Genomic DNA, 18,094 nt, shown 5'->3' with positions numbered 1-18,094 from the left:
AATAAAAAATAAAAAATAAAAATAAAATTTGTTATTTATACCCTGCTCATCTGGCTGGGTTTCCCCAGCCACACTGGATGACTCCCAACAGAATATTATTAATAATAAAAAAGTGTCAAAACATCAAACATTAAAAACTTCCCTAAACAGGGCTGCCTTCAGATGTCTTCTAAAAGTCAGAGTTGCTTATTTCCTTGACATCTGATGGGAGGGTTTTCCACAGGGCAGGTACCGCTACTGAGAAGGCCCTTTGCCTGGTTCCCTGTAAACCTCACTTCTCGCAGGGAGGGAACCGCCAGAAGGCCCTCGGAGCTGGACCTCAGTGTCCGGGTTGAATGATGGGGGTGGAGATGCTCCTTCAGGTATACTGGGCCGAAGCCATTTAGGGCTTTAAAGGTCAGCACCAACATTTTGAATTGTGCTGGGAAACGTAACACCCAGAGGGTACAATAAGAAAGATAATGGGGTTTGTGGTGTGGATAGCCGACAAGGTTGGCATTTTATTGGTTCATGTTTGATGGACACTGTAACTGTATAACTGGCACTTTAGATGTGTGTATTTTTTATAATCTTGGGAAAGCCGTTCATTCTTACCCTGACTGCCATTATGTTTCTCAGCTACTGTTTAAAAGCAACAGCGACTTGTTTAAGTTTGAATGCTTCCTTTTTCAGTCATGAGAGCTAAAAAACCCAAGAAATTTTGAATGGGATTCTTGGGAAGTTATCAAGGCTGTGCGAAAGAAACTAAGGATTTGGAGATTTTAAACTCCCCAGTCCGTGCCAAAAGCTTTTATCAATCGAGCTGATTTCCTGAAGTCCTCCAAGCTGCATGCTCCAAAAATTGTTCAAGGCTTCTAAGAATCTGGGCATCTCAGTTTTTGTTTCAGCGATAGGCAATGTGGTTCCTTCAAGACGTCAAACTTCCCCTCCCGTCATCCCTGACCTTTGGCTGTGCTGAGGCCAATGGGAGTTGGGCGCCCTGGCTACACCTGCTAGGCAGATTCTCACCCAAGGCCTTTCCTCCTCCTTTGTTCCCCCTCCAGGCGATGAAGAGTCAACGTGTTCAGCTGATACGTCAAATGAAAGAGGACTCTGAGAAGTTTAAGCAGTGGAGGCAGCAGAAGGACAAGGAAGTCATCCAGCTGAAGGCACGGGTGAGTCGAGCGTCAGCACTGAACTGTACCAGAAAAGCCCTGCAGCCGCTGGGTGTTCTCACCCAGTGGCCAGCCAGATGTTCTATGGGGAAGCCCATAAGGAGAAGCTGAATGCAGTGGTACTCTCCCAGCTTGTGATTGTAGGCAGACAGCCTCTGACCCTGGAGCTGGAATACAGTGGTAACCTCGGGTTAAGTACTTAATTCATTCCGGAGGTCCGTACTTAACCTGAAATTGTTCTTAACCTGAAGCACCACCTTAGCTAATGGGGCCTCCTGCTGCTGCCGTGCTGCCGGAGCACGATTTCTGTTCTCATCCTGAAGCAAAGTTCTTAACCTGAAGCACTATTTCTGGGTTAGCGGAGTCTGTAACCTGAAGTGTATGTAACCCGAGGTACCACTGTATAACCACCGTGGGACTCAGTCTGACTCAGATAAAAGTCTGACTTGGATAACATAGCCAAAAGCACCTTCCATAATTGAAGGACAGGCAAGCAGGAAATCCCTTCTGCTCTCAAAGGGAAGGCAAACTGGGCTCCAAAAGCCACAGAGCAGACAAAACTCTGTTAGCAAAACTTGTGGCTAAATAAGAATAAGCAAAGACCTGGTAGGCGCTGGCACCAAGATACTGTCTGATCCCTCCAAATTCTCCTGTCTCCTGATTCACTCCTTTCTCCCTAACATTTAGTTGTTTAATTAACTTTCAGGAGCAAACTCCTGTAAACAAGTTGTTTTATTTTACGTTAATTGCTTTGGAGGAAGGACATATTCGCGAATCTTATCTGTACCAGCAGCCTCATGAAGGTCAGTCGGAGTCACTAACGAGCGGCCTTCATCCTGCTGCATGATCTCAACTTGACTAAAGTCTTGCCAAGCCTTCTGTTTCTCATGATTCACCAGGGTCCAGCCAGCCAAACATTTCTGCCATTAAAGCAGACCTTTGATCTTGCCCTAAATCGTTAGCCAGTTCTCTTGGACAAGTTTGCTACCATTCCACACCAGTTTCCATACATGCACATCCACTCCACTCCATACATGTAAATCTCCCCCCCCCCCCCAAAAAAAATGACCTGAGTAACTTCCAGTATTATCGCTTAAGCTGCTGCTTTCTGTGTTCCTTATAATAAGTAATACCATGGCCTAGTTCAGTGTAATCTAAACTGTTTGGCTGTGGCTCTCTCTAGTCTTCCTTGAGACACCAGGAATTTGAATTGTCCCGGGATCTGTTTTCCAAGCATTTCAAATTACTTGATGCGGTCTCTAAAATGCAGGTGGGTTTAATGCCTCTATAAAAGTGGGTCACAAGACTTGCTAAGTTTGAGTCCAGACCATAGCAGCTTATAGAAGCCACACATCACTGTCCTTGCTTGGTTGTTGAAAGGTCAGCCATTTTGACTCTTGTCTTTCAGGATCGCAAGAGGCAGTATGAACTTGTCAAACTAGAGCAAGACTTCCAAAAGCAAGCCACCGTCCTCCGGCGAAAAGCAGAGGAGGTGAGTGGCCTTGGACAACATTCCCTTCCGCCTGGTGAAGCACCACTGTTTTTAAAATAATCTACAGAGATTAGATAGGCTGAGACTTTGAATGCTTTGGGTAGAGAGACAAGGGACAGGTCCCGAGGTTAGAATTCCCTGATTCAGTAAATCAGAAGTGGGGGAATAGTGTACAAAGCTCTTCCCTCCCTCTGATTGTGTAGAGAGTCTAGAATATGCGGTGTTAAATGGAGTATGCTTGACTTAATTTTGCCTCTAGGATTTATGGTTTAAACCAGGGCTGGAGAACCGATGACCTTCCAAACATGGGCAGCCTCCGACTCCCAACAGCCAGCCTGGCCAGTGGTCAGGGGTAATGAGAGTTGTATTCAACAAGAACTAGAGGGCCACAGGTGGTTCTCCTGTCCGGGTTTAAGACACTAACTTTGCTGGAAAGCCTAGCGTAGATCGGAGGTCAATGGCATAGTAACTGGAGGATAGGTCATATATTTCTTGTAATCTTCAGTGAGTTAACCTCAGTCCTACATTGCAGGGGCTTGGACTAGTTGGCCCTTGGGATCCCTTCCAACTCTATAATTCTATGATTCTAAGTACTTGCTTACACATTTTTAATTCTCCGTTTGTCCTCGTCAGCCATGCTGGCTGAGGCTCTTTATTTTAAAGCAAACAGTTCTTAGAATACCGACTTCAAAGCCTGTGAAAATCCTCATTTTTGGGTAGGAGAACATCAAATCTCTTCTCGGAGCGCATTGATGGTTACATTTTTATCCCACCCTTCTGAGGCAGAGGTAGGAAACCTCTGGCTGTAGGTCGCAGGGCCGATTCCCCCAAACCGCACCCACCTGCCGCACACCTGAAGTAATAAGTAACGTCGGGCGAGGCAAGCAAAGACTCGGCTGTGAAGGAACAATCGGGAGCTTAAATTGTAATCCCAGTTGCTCCTTTGCTAGCTGGGTTTGCTGACAGTGAGCCCTTTTCGAAGACGCTACAGGCATGGTTTGGATGCAAGCTGCCCTTGCAGAAGGACATCCTCCCCGCTTTTGCAATCAGCTTTGGATCTGCAAATGGGACAAGTTCAAAGGGACTCTCTGTCAGCTGATAAGTGCCAATAGGGAGCCCCTTTGAATTTGTTCCATCCCTGTTGAAAATGGCCTGTGGAGGGTTGGCCAGCTCTTGATCTGACCCTTGGGCTATAGCAGCCCCCACCTCCAGCTCTTCATCCTTCTAAAATCCCAGGGGGAGGCTAGCTTTCAAGAGTGGCTATCCTAAGGTCACCCAGTGAATTTCATTGCCAAGCAAGAGATTTTAAAAGTTTGTGCCTTGGGTCCTATTTCAACGCACCAGCCTCCACCCCTCTCTCACAGGCCGCTGCTGCCAACAAGCGCTTAAAGGATGCTCTCCAGAAACAGCAAGAGGCTACCAATAAGCGAAAAGAGAATGTCAACCGCGGGATTGAGGGAGTTGCTGCTCGGGTGAAGGTAGGGGCTGTATCTCTCCTTGTTTCTGCTTAGGGCAGATTCACAGTGGCTCAGATGGTTTATTCCATGGGAGAGGCAAAGTTGGCTTGCCGGCAACTTGGGGTGGGTTCTGGCCACCTTTCCGCCGACCCTCTGTCGTAACCAGCTTCCATCTTGCGCAGAGCTGGCTCGCGAACGAAGTGGAGGTCCTTGTCAGCATCGAAGAGGCTCAGCGTCACCTCAACGACCTCCTGGAGGACCGGAAGACCTTGGCGAAGGAGATTGCCTCGCTTAAAGAGAAGCGAGATGCTGGGGAGAATCTCCCGTCAAAGTACAAGGTGGGCAGTGATGCAGGGTTCTATCTAATCCACTTTCTCTTTGGTGCTGTGATTTTCTGATGCAGGAAATAGGCTTCTTTCCAAAGCCTAGTGGGCAGATCCACAGGCAAAAGTGGGTGGAGCAACGAGTGTGAATTCTGCCTTTGCAGAGTGAAGCTAATTTCTACTCTTACTGGTGCAGCCCTCTTGATCCTCCATCCAGGCATTTTCAGTGCTCACACAGACATTTTACCTAGGTAGAACTCTCCAGGAGGTGCAAAGGGGGTGGGGGAGAAGGAGACCCCCAATGGGCAGATAGAAAGGCATGGGGGCTGCACTTGGCCCCCAGATTCCCCACCCCTGCTGTAAAGGGTGAGTTCTCTCATTCTGCACTGGAGACAGGAGATCTTCCAGAAGCTGGTTCTGATTCCCCACCATAGCAGATCCCCTTCCAGAGGGGAAAATCAAAGTCTCGCCTTGCTGGAAATAGCTACTGCTGCTTCTCTTAGTTAAACTGCCTCATCTTCTGAACTGAGTCCCACCTCCTCTCCCTGTGCTCTGCTTATTTTCTGATTCCGTTCCCATCCTCCTTTTCCAGAGGCGCACGTTTTCCCATAAAGCTGCGGAAATGGACCATTCCATCGCCAAGCAAATAGAGAGCCTCGAAACAGAGATGGAGCTCAGGTATGGGATGTTTTCAAGTCTCAGAAGAAGCAAAGCCACAACAAAGAGTGTAAGAAAATCTCCAGCTGGAGGCTAATCTAGCCTGGTGTAGGAATTTAGAGGCATACCGCCTCCAGTATATAACCTTGATTGACTAGTACCTATTGGCTCTACTGATTTTCTAACCCCCTTTTAAGGCTGTCTGAGCTCTACTGTTCATCATCTCATGATTGCAAATTCCATAGTTCTAACTGTGCATTGCAGGGGGGTGGGCTAGATGACGCTTGGGGTCCCAGCTCTACAGTTCTACAATTCTTCTATCTGCTGTTGCTATGTAATATTCAACTTCTTATTCTGAAAACATCTGGGAAGGCTTATTGTAGCTGTTTTCTGTGGAAAGGGGGTAAGAGGTGGCAGATTCAGGAGGTGCTGAAGTTTCCCTCTCAGTCCTCCAGTCATCTATCTGCCACTCTGCTGCACCATCTCTGGACCACAGCAGGTCTCTTAGTAAATTAAACCCAGCCTGGCAGCCTAAGCAACTGCATATTCACCCATGGCTGCTGCTGATGCTCTGGTCACAGTTCCTCCAACACAAGTAGGGGCCAAATTGCCCAAGTTCCCCAGACGATCTGCTCTTTTGGCAAATCCGATGCGAATTCATTGGGAATTCTTCTTCCCAAGGAGTGCCCAGATTGCTGACCTGCAGCAGAAGCTGCTGGACGCAGACGCCGGCGACCGCACCAAGCAGCGCTGGGAGAGCATCACCAACCTTGCGGAAGCCAAGTGTGCCATCAAATACCTGATTGGCGAAGTAAGCTTGAGTGGCAGCAGAGGAGGCGGGCGGGAACGAAGAGGCAGGCGGCTCTGGAATGGAACCAGGGATTTGAGTCTCTAGAACAAATAAGAGGCTGGCGGGTGGAAGGGGCAGTGACACAGTGGCAGTGACCCCTCGTGGGCTAAAGGGGGCAGCCCTCCTAGCTTCTGTTGCTTGACAGCTCAACTCTTTCTCAAAGATAGTTCTGTACCTTTCCTGTACTGAATGAGCACAATGATGCCAGTTGGCAAGATAATATTTTTATTATTTGTACCCCGCCCACCTGACTGGGTTGCCCTAGTCCCTCTGGGCAGCTCCCAACAAATAAAGAAGCACAACCAAAGATTAAACACTTCCCTATATGGGGCTGCCTTCAAATGTCTTCAGATGTATAGTTATTTATCTCCTTGACATGTAACGGGAGGGTATTCCACCGAGAAGTCTCTCTGCAACTTGACTTTTTGCAGTGAGGGAACTGCCAAAAGCCCCTTGGTCCTAGGTGCAAATTCTTCAGCACGATGCATTCTAATATTGTGCTCTCTCTGTCTCTCTCTCTCTCCGCACCCCCCCATGCATGTGTATTTCAAAGCTGGTCTCCTCAAAAGTGGAGAATGGGAAACTGGAGAACCGTTTGCAGCAGACCAAAACCACATGTGCCGACATGCATAAAATGCTTCTCGAAGAGCGAAAGGTTGTGGCAGAAATGGAAGCGGAGCACGAGAGTCAGCTGGTCCAGAAGGAGCAGCAGCATCAAGAAAAGGTATCACCTGCCACCCCCACCCGCCAAAACCCCACTTACGTCTGCAGCAGCTACAAAAACTGTGCCCATCCCAAAATCCCATTCTGAGCAGTTGGCCATCCAGTCTATCTCTACCTACTCCAGGTTTTCTAGAGTAGTCCTAACCAGGCTTTGATTCTGGCACATTTAACGTGATTTCCAAGTTAGGGACCCTCTGCTCACACCTATGAATTTGGCTTAGTACAGTCTCCTGTTAGCAGAGAGGTGGCTGTGAATGGGATCCCTGGATGTGCCTTTATGGAGAACTGCAGTGCCAGCGGTCAGTAGCAGCAGAGAAAGGGCAATTGGGTTGCTGCCTTCTCAGTAAAGTTTGCAGGCTTGGGGTGCTCCAAGTTCTTTCAGTGTTTAGAACTCTGTGTTGTGCAGTGGCTAGAAAACGTGGGTGATCTGGTGATAAAATGCTAAGATTGAACGCTGGTCCATGAACTACCGTCAGACAACCCCATCCTGCCCGCCTGCCTGCCTTAACTTACAACCAGTCCGGAGGGTGGCCCTGTCTGCCTGCCAGCTTCCTCTTCTTTCTCAGTGTTGCCCCTTGTAGAACTCAGTATTGAGGTGGATGGGAAGAGAATTAGAACTAATTTGCTTGGCGCCACCCACTAGAATGCCCCCAACATCCAGGTTTGGGTCAAGTATTCTTTGGTTAGAGAAACCCCAGCAGAGATTTAAAATCACAAAACATGCAGCAAAATAAAGCGTGGAAATAGAGGAGGTTAGACCTTTAAAATATGCCCTTGTGGGTTTCTTCTAAAGCACCCCTCTTCCCCTAGCATAGAGAAAGACCACACATTTGGTAAGTTAAAAATTAAGTTTACTTACAAACTCTTCAAAGGTCAGGTTCATGTGGTTTTCCAGACATCAGTCAGAAAACACAGGCGGTAAAACTTGGCTTATTCACAGTGGTGAAAGCTCCTAAATTATTACTATAGGAACTCAAGAGTGACTTATAAGAGCCATGAGTTCTGAGCTGCAGTAACCAGTGCAGGCGTCATACATTGAGCTTCTTTGGTAGATTGGGAGAGAGAACAAAGGCTTAATTACCTAATCCCTCCCAAGGTGAGCTAAGCCTGGCAGGGCAGCTTACTCTATGGTCTTAACCCCTTTATGCGTTGGTTAGACTTAAGCATGTTGGTTATATGAGGCTGGTTATCCCACACGTTTGTGGTTTAGCCAACTCAAGACTTCGGCTGACATAATGTCAGACTGTGCCGCCTCTGACCCAAGGCCTCTACCCACCCACATCTCTCTTCCACCCATCCCCAGGTACTCTATCTACTCAGCCAGATACAGCACAAAGAAGAAACAGAGAAGAAACTGGAGACTTCCATTTCAGAACGGGAGCAGCAGCAACTCGAGCGCATCAAGTTCCAGGTAAAAGCTGCTGCATCTCTTAGGCGTGGTTGCTCCTGCCCCCTCAAAGGCAGCCGTGTTTTTGTTCTTGGTTTTTTTTGTTTTTTGAACTACTTTTTTATTTTATTTTTTGCAAAAAAATTATTAGTTTTTACAATATCAACGACAAACATAACAAACATAAATCATAACCTTATTGAAAATAACAGTTATTTACTTTGTAAAATGACTTCCTCGTTTCCCCTTAGTTGAATTTCATTGCATATCCTTATAACGGTTTTCCAAATCCCAATTTTAATACCCTTTAAATTAAACATGAACATCGTTAAATCTTCTTCTTGTATTAGACATATTATTTTATCAGTTAACATAAATACAAGCCTAAGCCCATTAAGTATCTGGACGCTATTTCCAGTTATTTTAACTTAACAAATTTAGCTAAATAATCATTAAATTTCTTCCATTCTTCGTGGTGTTCCACCTCCTTCTGGTCGCGGACTCTTCCAGTTAGATCGGCTAGCTCCCTAAAATCCATCATTTTTATCTGCCATTCTTCTACTGTTGGTAATTCTTGAGTTTTCCACTTTTTAGCTAACAAAATACGAGCCGCAGTTGTGGCATACAACAATAGATTAACATCTTTCTCGGGCAATTCCGAACCTGTTATTCCAAGAAGAAAGGCCTCTGGTTTCTTTATAAACGTATATTTCAACATTTTTTTCAATTCATTATAAATCTTTTCCCAGAAGTCTTTCACCTTGGGGCAGGTCCACCACATATGAAAGAATGTTCCTTCCTTTTCTTTACATTTCCAACATGTATTATCACAATTATGATACATCTTTGCTAATTTTACAGGAGTCAAATACCATCTATACATCTTCATAATATTTTCCTTTAACAAAGTACACGCGGTGAACGTCACCCCTTTCTTCCACAATCTTTCCCAGTCCTCAACAAATGCAGCCGTGTTTGCCATCCAACCGTTCCAGCTGTTCCTTTGCTGGTGGGAAGGAATCCCATATCCAAGCAACAAGGCTTGTGGTACTGGCATTGTGTCACTGAATGAGGCTGCTTGATATCGGCTCAGACCACTACCCTTGAGGCTCTTCTTGTCGATCTCTGCTTTGTAACCAAAGTGTCTCCTCTGCTCTCCCTCATTTTTGAAGGCTGTGCTAATACGGGAGTTGTTCTTCCACATTTTTCTGTTTCTCAAAACCTGCAAAGCAATGTTAGCTCTGGTCATTTAAATAAGTTTTGAAAGGGCTGTGTGTGTGACTGGACGGATTGTGGTGTTGCTGGGAGGAGGGAGAAAATGTGGTGTGGTGTGTGTGGGGAGTCTCTAAATCAACCAGTGTATTCTGTAGGCCAGAAGTTGGAACTTCAAGTGATGGCACTCAAGGCTCTATCCTTGTTGTTGTTTAGTTGTGTCCAACTCTTCATGACCCCATGGGCCAGAACACGCCAGGCACTCCTGTCTCCCACTGCCTCCCGCAGTTTGGTCAGACTCATGCTGGTAGCTTCGAGAACACTGTCCAACCATCTCGTCCTCCGTCGTTCCCTTCTCCTTGTGCCCTCCATCTTTCCCAACTTCAGGGTCTTTTCCAGGGAGTCTTCTCTTCTCATGAGGTGGCCAAAGTCTTGGAGCCTCAGCTTCACGATCTGTCCTTCCAGTGAGCATTCAGGGCTGATTTCCTTCAGAATGGAGAGGTTTGATCTTCTTGCAGTCCATGGGACTCTCAAGAGTCTCCTCCAACACCATAATTCAAAAGCATCAATTCTTCGGCGATCGGCCTTCTTTATGATATAATAATTTTTTAAAAAATAATTTTAAAAAATCAGAGCTGGGGGAAATATCAATCATTCTTTCATTCTTAGTAGCCCTCTTCAAATCTTTAGAAGGCAGGGATTGCACAAATCCTAGGTGTGCAAACACCCCAACGCGTGGGTTTCTCTGCAGCTGAAGATGAGACCTTAAGAGCCTTTTGCCTTCTTTACTCTGGACAGGAAGAAGAGCTGGCCAAGATGAGGGAGGTTTTTGAAAAGAACCAGGAGCACCAAGAAGAGATTGAAGCTCTCAGACAGGTAGGTCTGGGAGTGACAGCAGCGGCTGCTATGAGAGGAGCTGACTTTGCTCCTGCCGCTCAGTAAACCTCACACTCCTCCCTTTCTTCCCGACAGAAATTGAGAGTTTTTCAAGCTGTCAGTGGCCAGAGGATCTGCAATGGCCAGCCGGCCCATGCAGCAGGCACCCCGGAGTCCCCCTTCGAATACATTCCACCCAAGGTGTGTGTCCTTCTGGTGGGGCGGGGCGGAGAAGCAAGGCAGGGTGTCTGCGTGCAACAGAGCTTGTTTGTATGGCTGGTCCATCCCATCACCTGAAAGATAAAGCTGGGTATGGATTAGGAAGCACGAATCAAAATACATTACAGCTCTTAGTGGCTGCCTTAATGTTCACGCCAGATAGGTGTAATGGTTAGGGTGTCAGACTAGGACCAGGGTTCAAATTCCCACTCAGCCATGAAGCTCATGGGTGTCCTTGGATATCAGTCCCTGGCTCTCAGCCTGAACTACCTCGCAGGGTTGTTGTGGGGATTAAATGAGGGGGCAGGACCGCGTACAGCTCCTTGGAGGAAAGATTGGGATAGGAATGCAGCAAATAAGTAAAAAGGCTCGCCTCTGATCCCCAAATTACATTGCTTAAGAAAATCGCTAACCTCGACTAGGTGGGCTTTGGGTTCCAACTTCCATCAGCTGCATCCAGCCTGGCCTGATCATTTTTTGTGCGGCTGCCTTTGTTCCATAACTTGAGTGAGGCAGAAATGGTGAGCTTGTCTTCTTCTGACTGACCCAGAAACTCCAGCGGATGCAGAATGCCACGGCAAGACTCCTTACGGGGTCCTCACTGTGAAATCACATTCACCCAGTGCTATACCAGCTGCACTTGCTCCCGGTGGAGTACAGGATCAGGTTTAAGGTGCTGGTTTTAACCTTCAAAGCCCTATACGGCCTAGGACCCTCGTACCTACGGGACCACCTCTCCTGGCATGTCCCACAAAGGAACTTACGGTCTTTAAACAAAAACATCTTGGAGGTCCCAGGCCACAGGGAGGTTAGGCTGGCCTCAACCAGAGCCAGGGCTTTTTCGGCCATGGCCCTGATCTGGTGGAACGCTCTGTCCCAAGAGACTAGGGCCCTGCGGGACTTGACATCTTTCTGCAGGGCCTGCAAGACAGAGCTGTTCCATCAGGCTTTTGGCCAGGGCACAGCCTGACTCCCTCCTTTGGCAATCTTCACAGCACTCTAGCCCAATGGTTGCCATTAATCTGATTTGAATTAATTTTATAATGAAATGATTTTAGAATGTTGTATTTTATTGTTGTTAGCCGCCCTGAGTCCGGCTTCGGCTGGGGAGGGCGGGATATAAATATAAATTTATTATTATTATTCGGTTCCCCCCTTCAGCCAAAGTCTCGCAGGCGAATGACCTCCCTGCCTCCAGCCGACATGGATGAGGAAGACTCATCTTCTGACTCGGATGAGGCCAAAGAAATGGAAGATGCAGAGTGGGTGCCGTACAAGCTTTCCAGAGGAGCCAGGCAGAGCATTCTGGGGGTAGGATCATCAAGTAGGATGGCTGACGTTTAGGAAGCTGCCTCCTGAAATCTGGCCAGGAGGAGCAATGCAAGAATTGGCTCTGGTAGACCAGCCCCAAGTGCACATCAGGTCTTCTGTCTTGCTTTCAACACTGCCCTGTGGGGACACAAAGGCATCATCCCTCTTCTGATAGCCATCCCAGTAATGAAAATACTCAGAGATATACTGTCACTGAGCATGGAGGCTCCATTCATCCAGCTTAATGACTAACTGATGATAGATCTCCTTGTCCTCCACAAATTTTTATAATCGTCTTTTTGATTCATTAAAGCCACCTCAGTGATCGTTGCTAGGTTCTACGTTGATGGATTCCCACAATGTGCACGTTGAATACTGTTCAGCCAAATGTGTCTAAATATCTTAAGGAGTTTCTGGTGCAAATCCTCCACCTTTTGTGGAATGGTTGACGGCTTTAAATTGAAAAATTAAAATTCTGTGAAAGCTGAGCTGAGTGTGCCTTGGGTGGCCTTGCAGTCTTGGGGGAAAGGAGTGTCAAGATGCTCCACCAAACCTTTCCAGGACCAGTGGATGCATTTGCAAACTGGAGAGGCTGTTGCCCCCCCCCAAAAAAAAAAACAACCAACACCCCGCACACATACCCTAAGCTCACACTGTGACCTAGCCTATTGATTGCAACGGAAGCAATCAGTTTCAAGCTTAATTTCAGTGGCGGTTGGAGATCCTGAGGAAAAGCCTCTATGGGCATATAAGTGCCCACAGGCACCACCTTGGCAACCTGCATCATGCACGCTGGCTCTGACAGCTAGGAAGAACCTGTGCGGGTCAAACATGCCCCATTCTTATTTCAGAGCCCCAAACCTGAAAGGAGTTGAGTCCCAGAAACAGATACAGCAGCAGAGAGGCCTTGCGGAGCCACCCTTGGCAATGGCGGCACATGCCACTTGTGGGCTATTCCACCTGTGTTTTCTGCTCTCTCACTGAGCTCTCTCCCTTTGCAGTGCACCTGCCGAGGCCGCTGTGGGAACAAGAAGTGCGGCTGCCGTAAGCAGAAGATGGCCTGCTCCGAGGACTGTCGCTGCGAGTACGGGAGGTGTCGGAACCGCGAGCACTATGATTTGGTGAGCAACTCTGGGCAAGACCTCCTTTTCTCTTTGAGGGAGCTGGACAGCCCTGGAGTTGCCTGCGCCACCTCCCAGCAGGCAGGGCGTGTTAAAGTTGAGGGCAGATCATGCGCAGCTCTTGTCCTGGCTTCCCAGCTTGCTGCAGCAGGCTGAGAAGTGAGATGAGAAAGCCGGTGGGAATTGATCGGGCTGGAACTCCAGGCTGCAGGACCAAAGGGAAAACTTCTGCCTCTTGGCAGGAAGGAGTTGTTCAAATCTGAGCTGGTGACTCTTTTTTTGCATGGGGCTCAAAGGGTTTTATTTTTGTTTAGGAATAACAACAAACGGAAAAAAGAAAAAACACATACACAAAAATATAAAGTTATAAAATGCAAAAAATACAAAAAATTAACTTAGAGAAAAAGAAAAACAGAAAAGAAAAGAAAAAACACATTAAAAGAAAACACAAAAACCCCTCTTTTTAATTTCTCATCTTTGATTCACTTATTTTCCTGACTTCCTCACATCTCCCTTTTTTGTATCCCTTTTGGAAATTAATTCAGCAAATTCATATCCAATTAATTTATCTATTATCAATCCAATCTTATTTTTTACCTTGTTGCTAGAACCCCTTCAGTTCATTTCAATGTCATTAACATTCAAAAATTTTACAATGTTTCTGTAAATAGATTTTGAATTTCCTCCAATCTTCTTCCACCAACTCTTCTCCCTGGTGGGTTTTATAGGCCTTTCCCCCCCCAAGATGCCACACATAAATAGCCCAGAAGGTAACCTCTAAGAGGTGTTATATCCTTCAGTTGGGGAGGAATCTCCCCCCGCCCTTGCAGTGGACGAGGGGATTCATGGGTGGCAAATTCTCACAAGCAGAGGGGGAGCAACACAGCCATCCTCGGATCCCCTCCACTCCCTGCAGAAAATGAACATATTTTGGTAAGCCCAGTCAGTGCTTATGGGTCACCTTTATAAGCCTGCCTCCTGAGAGGGGGTTAACCCCTTCATGCATGCGATAAAATCGTGATAGGGAATAATGAAAACATCGATGAGAAATGAGAAGCAGGGCTGAGATTTGGAAATGCTTCGGAATTCAGACGGTGGGAAGTCGCAAAATTAAGATTATAATTTGGAAGACAATTTGATTTTTTTATTGGATTTTTATTGGATTGTGATTTGATCTGTTAATTGGATGTTTTTTATTGGAAAATTAATAAACGCTCTAACAAACAAAACAAAACAAACCCCTTCATGCATGCTCTGCTGCCTGCTAAGCATAAGACCAGCCTTCCATTCTCCCATCCTGTAATTTCATAAGTGGGGAAACTGGTCTCTAGAGGTTGCTGGACACCAACTTACACCAGCTCTTGCAACATGGCCAATAGCCAGGGATGGTGGGTGGGAGCTGTAGTCCAGCAACATATGGAGGTGCAGGGGTTCCCTTCCCACTCCTCCTGTTTAGGCTGCAATTGCCCTGGTAGAGAGACAGGTATTTAATGATTTTTTTTGTCTGATTCTACTTTAAGATTTAATCCCATTCAAAAACTGACATGCTTAATCCCTGACTCCCGTCCCCTCAATGCTAAGACCAGCTCAGAGAGTTTGTGTGATGGTTAGCAAGGCACCGATGGAAGGGTGTTTTGGCACTGCCTGGGGTAGCCCCTGAGCATGCTGAGCTCTTCCCTCCATGGGGATCGGGTCCCTGGAGCAGATGCCAAGTGTTGGATTGTATCAAGTGCAGTCCAGGCTAGCGTGTGTCCTGCCTTTTCCCCCCTTAGGAAGGGGTGCTTGCTGATGAGCAAGCGGGAGATTCAAAGGACAGCTTCGACCCGGAAGATCCTACTCTGGCAACTGGAGGAGACACCTTCTTTGAACCGCCAGCTGTTGCACCTACCAGAAAGGTATGAGGATTGCAGAGATGCAGGTAGCATTGAACACGGCTCAGGTTTCGCTTTGGGGCTAGGAAAGGGCACTTTCCTAAGTGGTTGCAGAGCTGTGAGTTCCCCATAGTCTGGCACACTTGAAGGGGTAACGAAATGACTGCATGGTGACATCCATTTACACCGTGGTCACTGACCGGCCATGGTGTGTGTGTCTGTAAAAGCACTTGGTAAGGCTAGTCCAACTGGTTATGTCTTTTTTAAACAGATTATATACTTGAAATAATATTAACGGGGAGAAGAGGGGCTAGCCCAACTTCTGTTGTCCGTCCATGGTCCCCTCCAGGTTAGATGACCGTGTTGCATGTGGGGCTGCCTTTGAAGGCTAATTGGAAGCTGCAGCTGGTGAAGAATTCAGCGGCCAGATTGCTTACCAGGGCAAGGCACTGGAACACCAATCTTGGCACGACTGTTCTGGCTGCTGACTACTTTCCAGGCTCAATTCAAAGAGCTGGTTTTGATCTGTAAAGCCTTATGAGTCAGGATCCCAACTGCCTCTCCCCATATGAACCAATCTGGACCCTGCTTTAGTCATCTGAGGTCCTTATCCATCTCTCCTCCAGTAGAATGCTCTCCCCAGCTACCTTTAGGTGCCTGGCAAAAATATTTCTATTCCCCCAAGCTTTCAGCCCTTAATTTAGAGGGTACTTAGATATGTTTGTGGCCTCTTTCTCTGCTTGTCTTTTTAGTGGAATGGGTTGCATTTGTCTGCCATTTTCTTTGTATAATATTTTATTATGGATGGGCATTTTAGGTTCTTGTTTTATTGTTTTTGTACTTGGTTTTAATGTGTGTGTGTGTGTGTGTGTGTGTGTGTGTGTGTGTGTGTGTGTGTGGTTTGTGTTGTAAATGGTTTTGAGCTACTCCCATGAAAAAACGTATAGTATTGAAATTGGGTTCATCGATGCCGGGGCAAAAGGTCTGTTTTCCTCATCTGTCGGCTTAGCAACCAGTTATGTGCCCACCCTGGTAAGCTGCCCCTCAGTAAACACTTGTCTGCATTTGCCCAGTGCCTGAAAATAACATGGAAATAAAATGCCCCCCTCCATCTGTACTTCCCTGTTCACACCACAAACAGCTTGTCTGATGTAGCATTCGCTGCTGAACTCCTTAATCTTGCCTGTTCCAGCCTTGAATTCTTGAAGGACAGGAGTGTTTCCCTTTTTGCTGGGGGCAACCATCCTGAGACAGGCACAATTTAATCTTCTTTTCCACGAAGCTGCCCTCCCTGATGTCCCGTTCATCCCTGTGCACATAATCCAGTCTGCTTCACTGAACCCAAACATGCCTGTTTGGAAAACCTCCCCCCTCCCCTTGTGAAATGAAATGGCAGCTCAGGCAGTAACTACAGTCTCCTTATACCTCTAATATGCTTAAGACTACCACAGGAACACCACAGGGATGCGTACTCAGTCCGCTCCTTTATATTCTCTACACGTACGATTGTGTCGCTGCTCACCCTAGTAATAGGGTTGTCAAATTTGCAGATGACACAACCGTGATTGGGCTCATCTCTGAAAGGGAGGGTGAAACGGACTATAGAGATGAGGTGGAGCGGCTGACAGAGTGGTGCAGAGCTAACAACTTGCTCATAAATACAAGGAAGACAAAGGAGCTTGTGGTGGACTTCAGGAGACAGAAGAGCAATGTCCAGCCACTTTTGATTGATGGGGTCTGTGTGGAGAGGGTAACAACGTTCAGATTTTTGGGCATTGAATTACAAGAGGATCTGTTCTGGAGTGTCAACACAAGGGGGCTTGTGAAGAAGGCGCAGCAGAGACTGTACTTTTTGAGAATTCTAAGGAAAAACCATCTTCTGCAGAAACTGCTGCTTGCCTTCTATCACTGTGCCATTGAGAGCGTGCTCACTTATGGCTTATGTGTGTGGTACGGAAGCTGTACTACCCAGGACAGGATGGGGTTGTGCAGAGTTGTGAAGGCAGCAGAGAGCATTGTTGGCTGCCCACTCTCCACCTTAGAGCAGATTTATGCCACAAGGTGCCATAGGAAGGCACTGGACATAGTAAAAGATCCATCGCATCCTGGTCACTGTCTCTTCGAGCTCCTGCCATCGGGACGGAGATATAGGACGATGAAGACAAGAACGAGCCGCCTTAAGAACAGCTTCTTCTCCAGAGTGATCTCGGCCCTGAATGGGAAGCCTGGACTTTGAAAGTCATCTAATCTTCCTTGCTGTATTATACTGTATTGTTTTAACTAGTGTTTCTATAGTTGTTTTGATTTTGTGTGGAGTGCCCTACCTGGGTGGATGGAGCAGCCAAGTAAGTTCGTTGTCCCCAAGAGGGGGCAATGACAATAAAGATATTATTATTATTATTATTATTATTTCTCTCTCCCCACTCCCAGGTCCTGGAGGAAAAAAATGAGATTCTGCCTGCCACTTCCTTATTTGCACTGGGAGACGAATCTAGCAGGATCTCACCACCAGCAGCCATGAAGAAGGGGAGGAAGAGGCTCCACAGCACCAGGAGCAACTACTTCTTAGGCTGCACACCAATTAAGGAAGATGGTTGAGGGCCGGAGCAGGCTTGGAAAGGAAAGCTTGGGCCTGCAGGCAACGGATATTTTTATAGTGTATAGTGTTGTTTTTAGAGCTTATACGTTTTTTGAATAAAGGAAATTCAAGTATATCAGAGTGTCTTGTTCTCACTTATTAGCTCGTTCAGCAAGGCGTGCTGAAACCTTTTCAGACTTGAGAGTCATCTATTCCCTTGTGGGAGGGTAAACCAGTGACTGGGAAGCCCAGGACCAAGAGCAGGAGGTTCAGTGGGTGCAACTGCGGCTATGGAAACGTCATGAGGCTTTTGCCTCCTGCATTGGTCCCCATACCTCAAAGTCTCCTTCCATGCAGAAGCACCAGAATGCAGAGCAGGACAGGTGTGAGGGGGCATGGCTTGAGAAGAGTCTGTCTAAACAGGCTTAGGTCTAGGGGCCAAGTGGCCTTTATGTGAACATAAGGTAAAGGGACCCCTGACCGTTAGGTCCAGTCGTGACCGACTCTGGGGTTGTGACGCTCATCTCGCTTTATTGGCCAAGGGAGCCGGCAAACAGCTTCCGGGTCATGTGGCCAGCATGACTAAGCCGCTTCTGGTGAACCAGAGCAGCGCACGGAAACGCCGTTTACCTTCCCACTGGAGCGGTACCGATTTATCTACTTGCACTTTGACGTGCTTTCGAACTGCTAGGTTGGCAGGAGCAGGGACCGAGTAACGGGAGCTCACCCTGTCGCAGGGATTCGAACCGCCGACCTTCTGATCGGCAAGCCCTAGACTCTGTGGTTTAACCCACAGTGACACACAAAATCTTTTTTACTGAGAGTTGGGAAGAACAGAATGCAGCTCTCTTGGGTTTTGTAAA

At 47.1% G+C, this 18,094-nt stretch overlaps 1 protein-coding gene across 2 annotated transcripts in view; it reads left to right on the top strand.

The window, feature by feature from the left end:
• LOC310828761 (chromosome-associated kinesin KIF4-like) overlaps window positions 1–17,367 on the top strand; it is a 35,493-nt gene extending 18,126 nt beyond the window's left edge. For both annotated transcript variants that reach the window (XM_083706544.1, XM_083706545.1), the window contains 14 exons: window positions 1,044–1,154; window positions 2,563–2,646; window positions 4,011–4,124; window positions 4,286–4,441; window positions 5,019–5,104; window positions 5,765–5,894; window positions 6,487–6,657; window positions 7,960–8,067; window positions 10,054–10,131; window positions 10,228–10,332; window positions 11,512–11,661; window positions 12,663–12,782; window positions 14,555–14,677; window positions 17,084–17,367. In XM_083706544.1, coding sequence (XP_083562670.1) covers window positions 1,044–1,154; window positions 2,563–2,646; window positions 4,011–4,124; window positions 4,286–4,441; window positions 5,019–5,104; window positions 5,765–5,894; window positions 6,487–6,657; window positions 7,960–8,067; window positions 10,054–10,131; window positions 10,228–10,332; window positions 11,512–11,661; window positions 12,663–12,782; window positions 14,555–14,677; window positions 17,084–17,251 — 1,704 coding nt within the window. In that variant the 3' untranslated portion in view covers window positions 17,252–17,367. The remainder of the gene's footprint in view (window positions 1–1,043; window positions 1,155–2,562; window positions 2,647–4,010; window positions 4,125–4,285; window positions 4,442–5,018; window positions 5,105–5,764; window positions 5,895–6,486; window positions 6,658–7,959; window positions 8,068–10,053; window positions 10,132–10,227; window positions 10,333–11,511; window positions 11,662–12,662; window positions 12,783–14,554; window positions 14,678–17,083) is intronic.
• Window positions 17,368–18,094: the final 727 nt, after the last annotated feature.

The sequence above is a fragment of the Podarcis gaigeae genome, assembly GCF_964106915.1.
Source record: "Podarcis gaigeae genome assembly, chromosome: 13".
Lineage (NCBI taxonomy): Eukaryota > Metazoa > Chordata > Lepidosauria > Squamata > Lacertidae > Podarcis > Podarcis gaigeae.
This window is presented reverse-complemented; position numbering and strand designations above follow the sequence as displayed.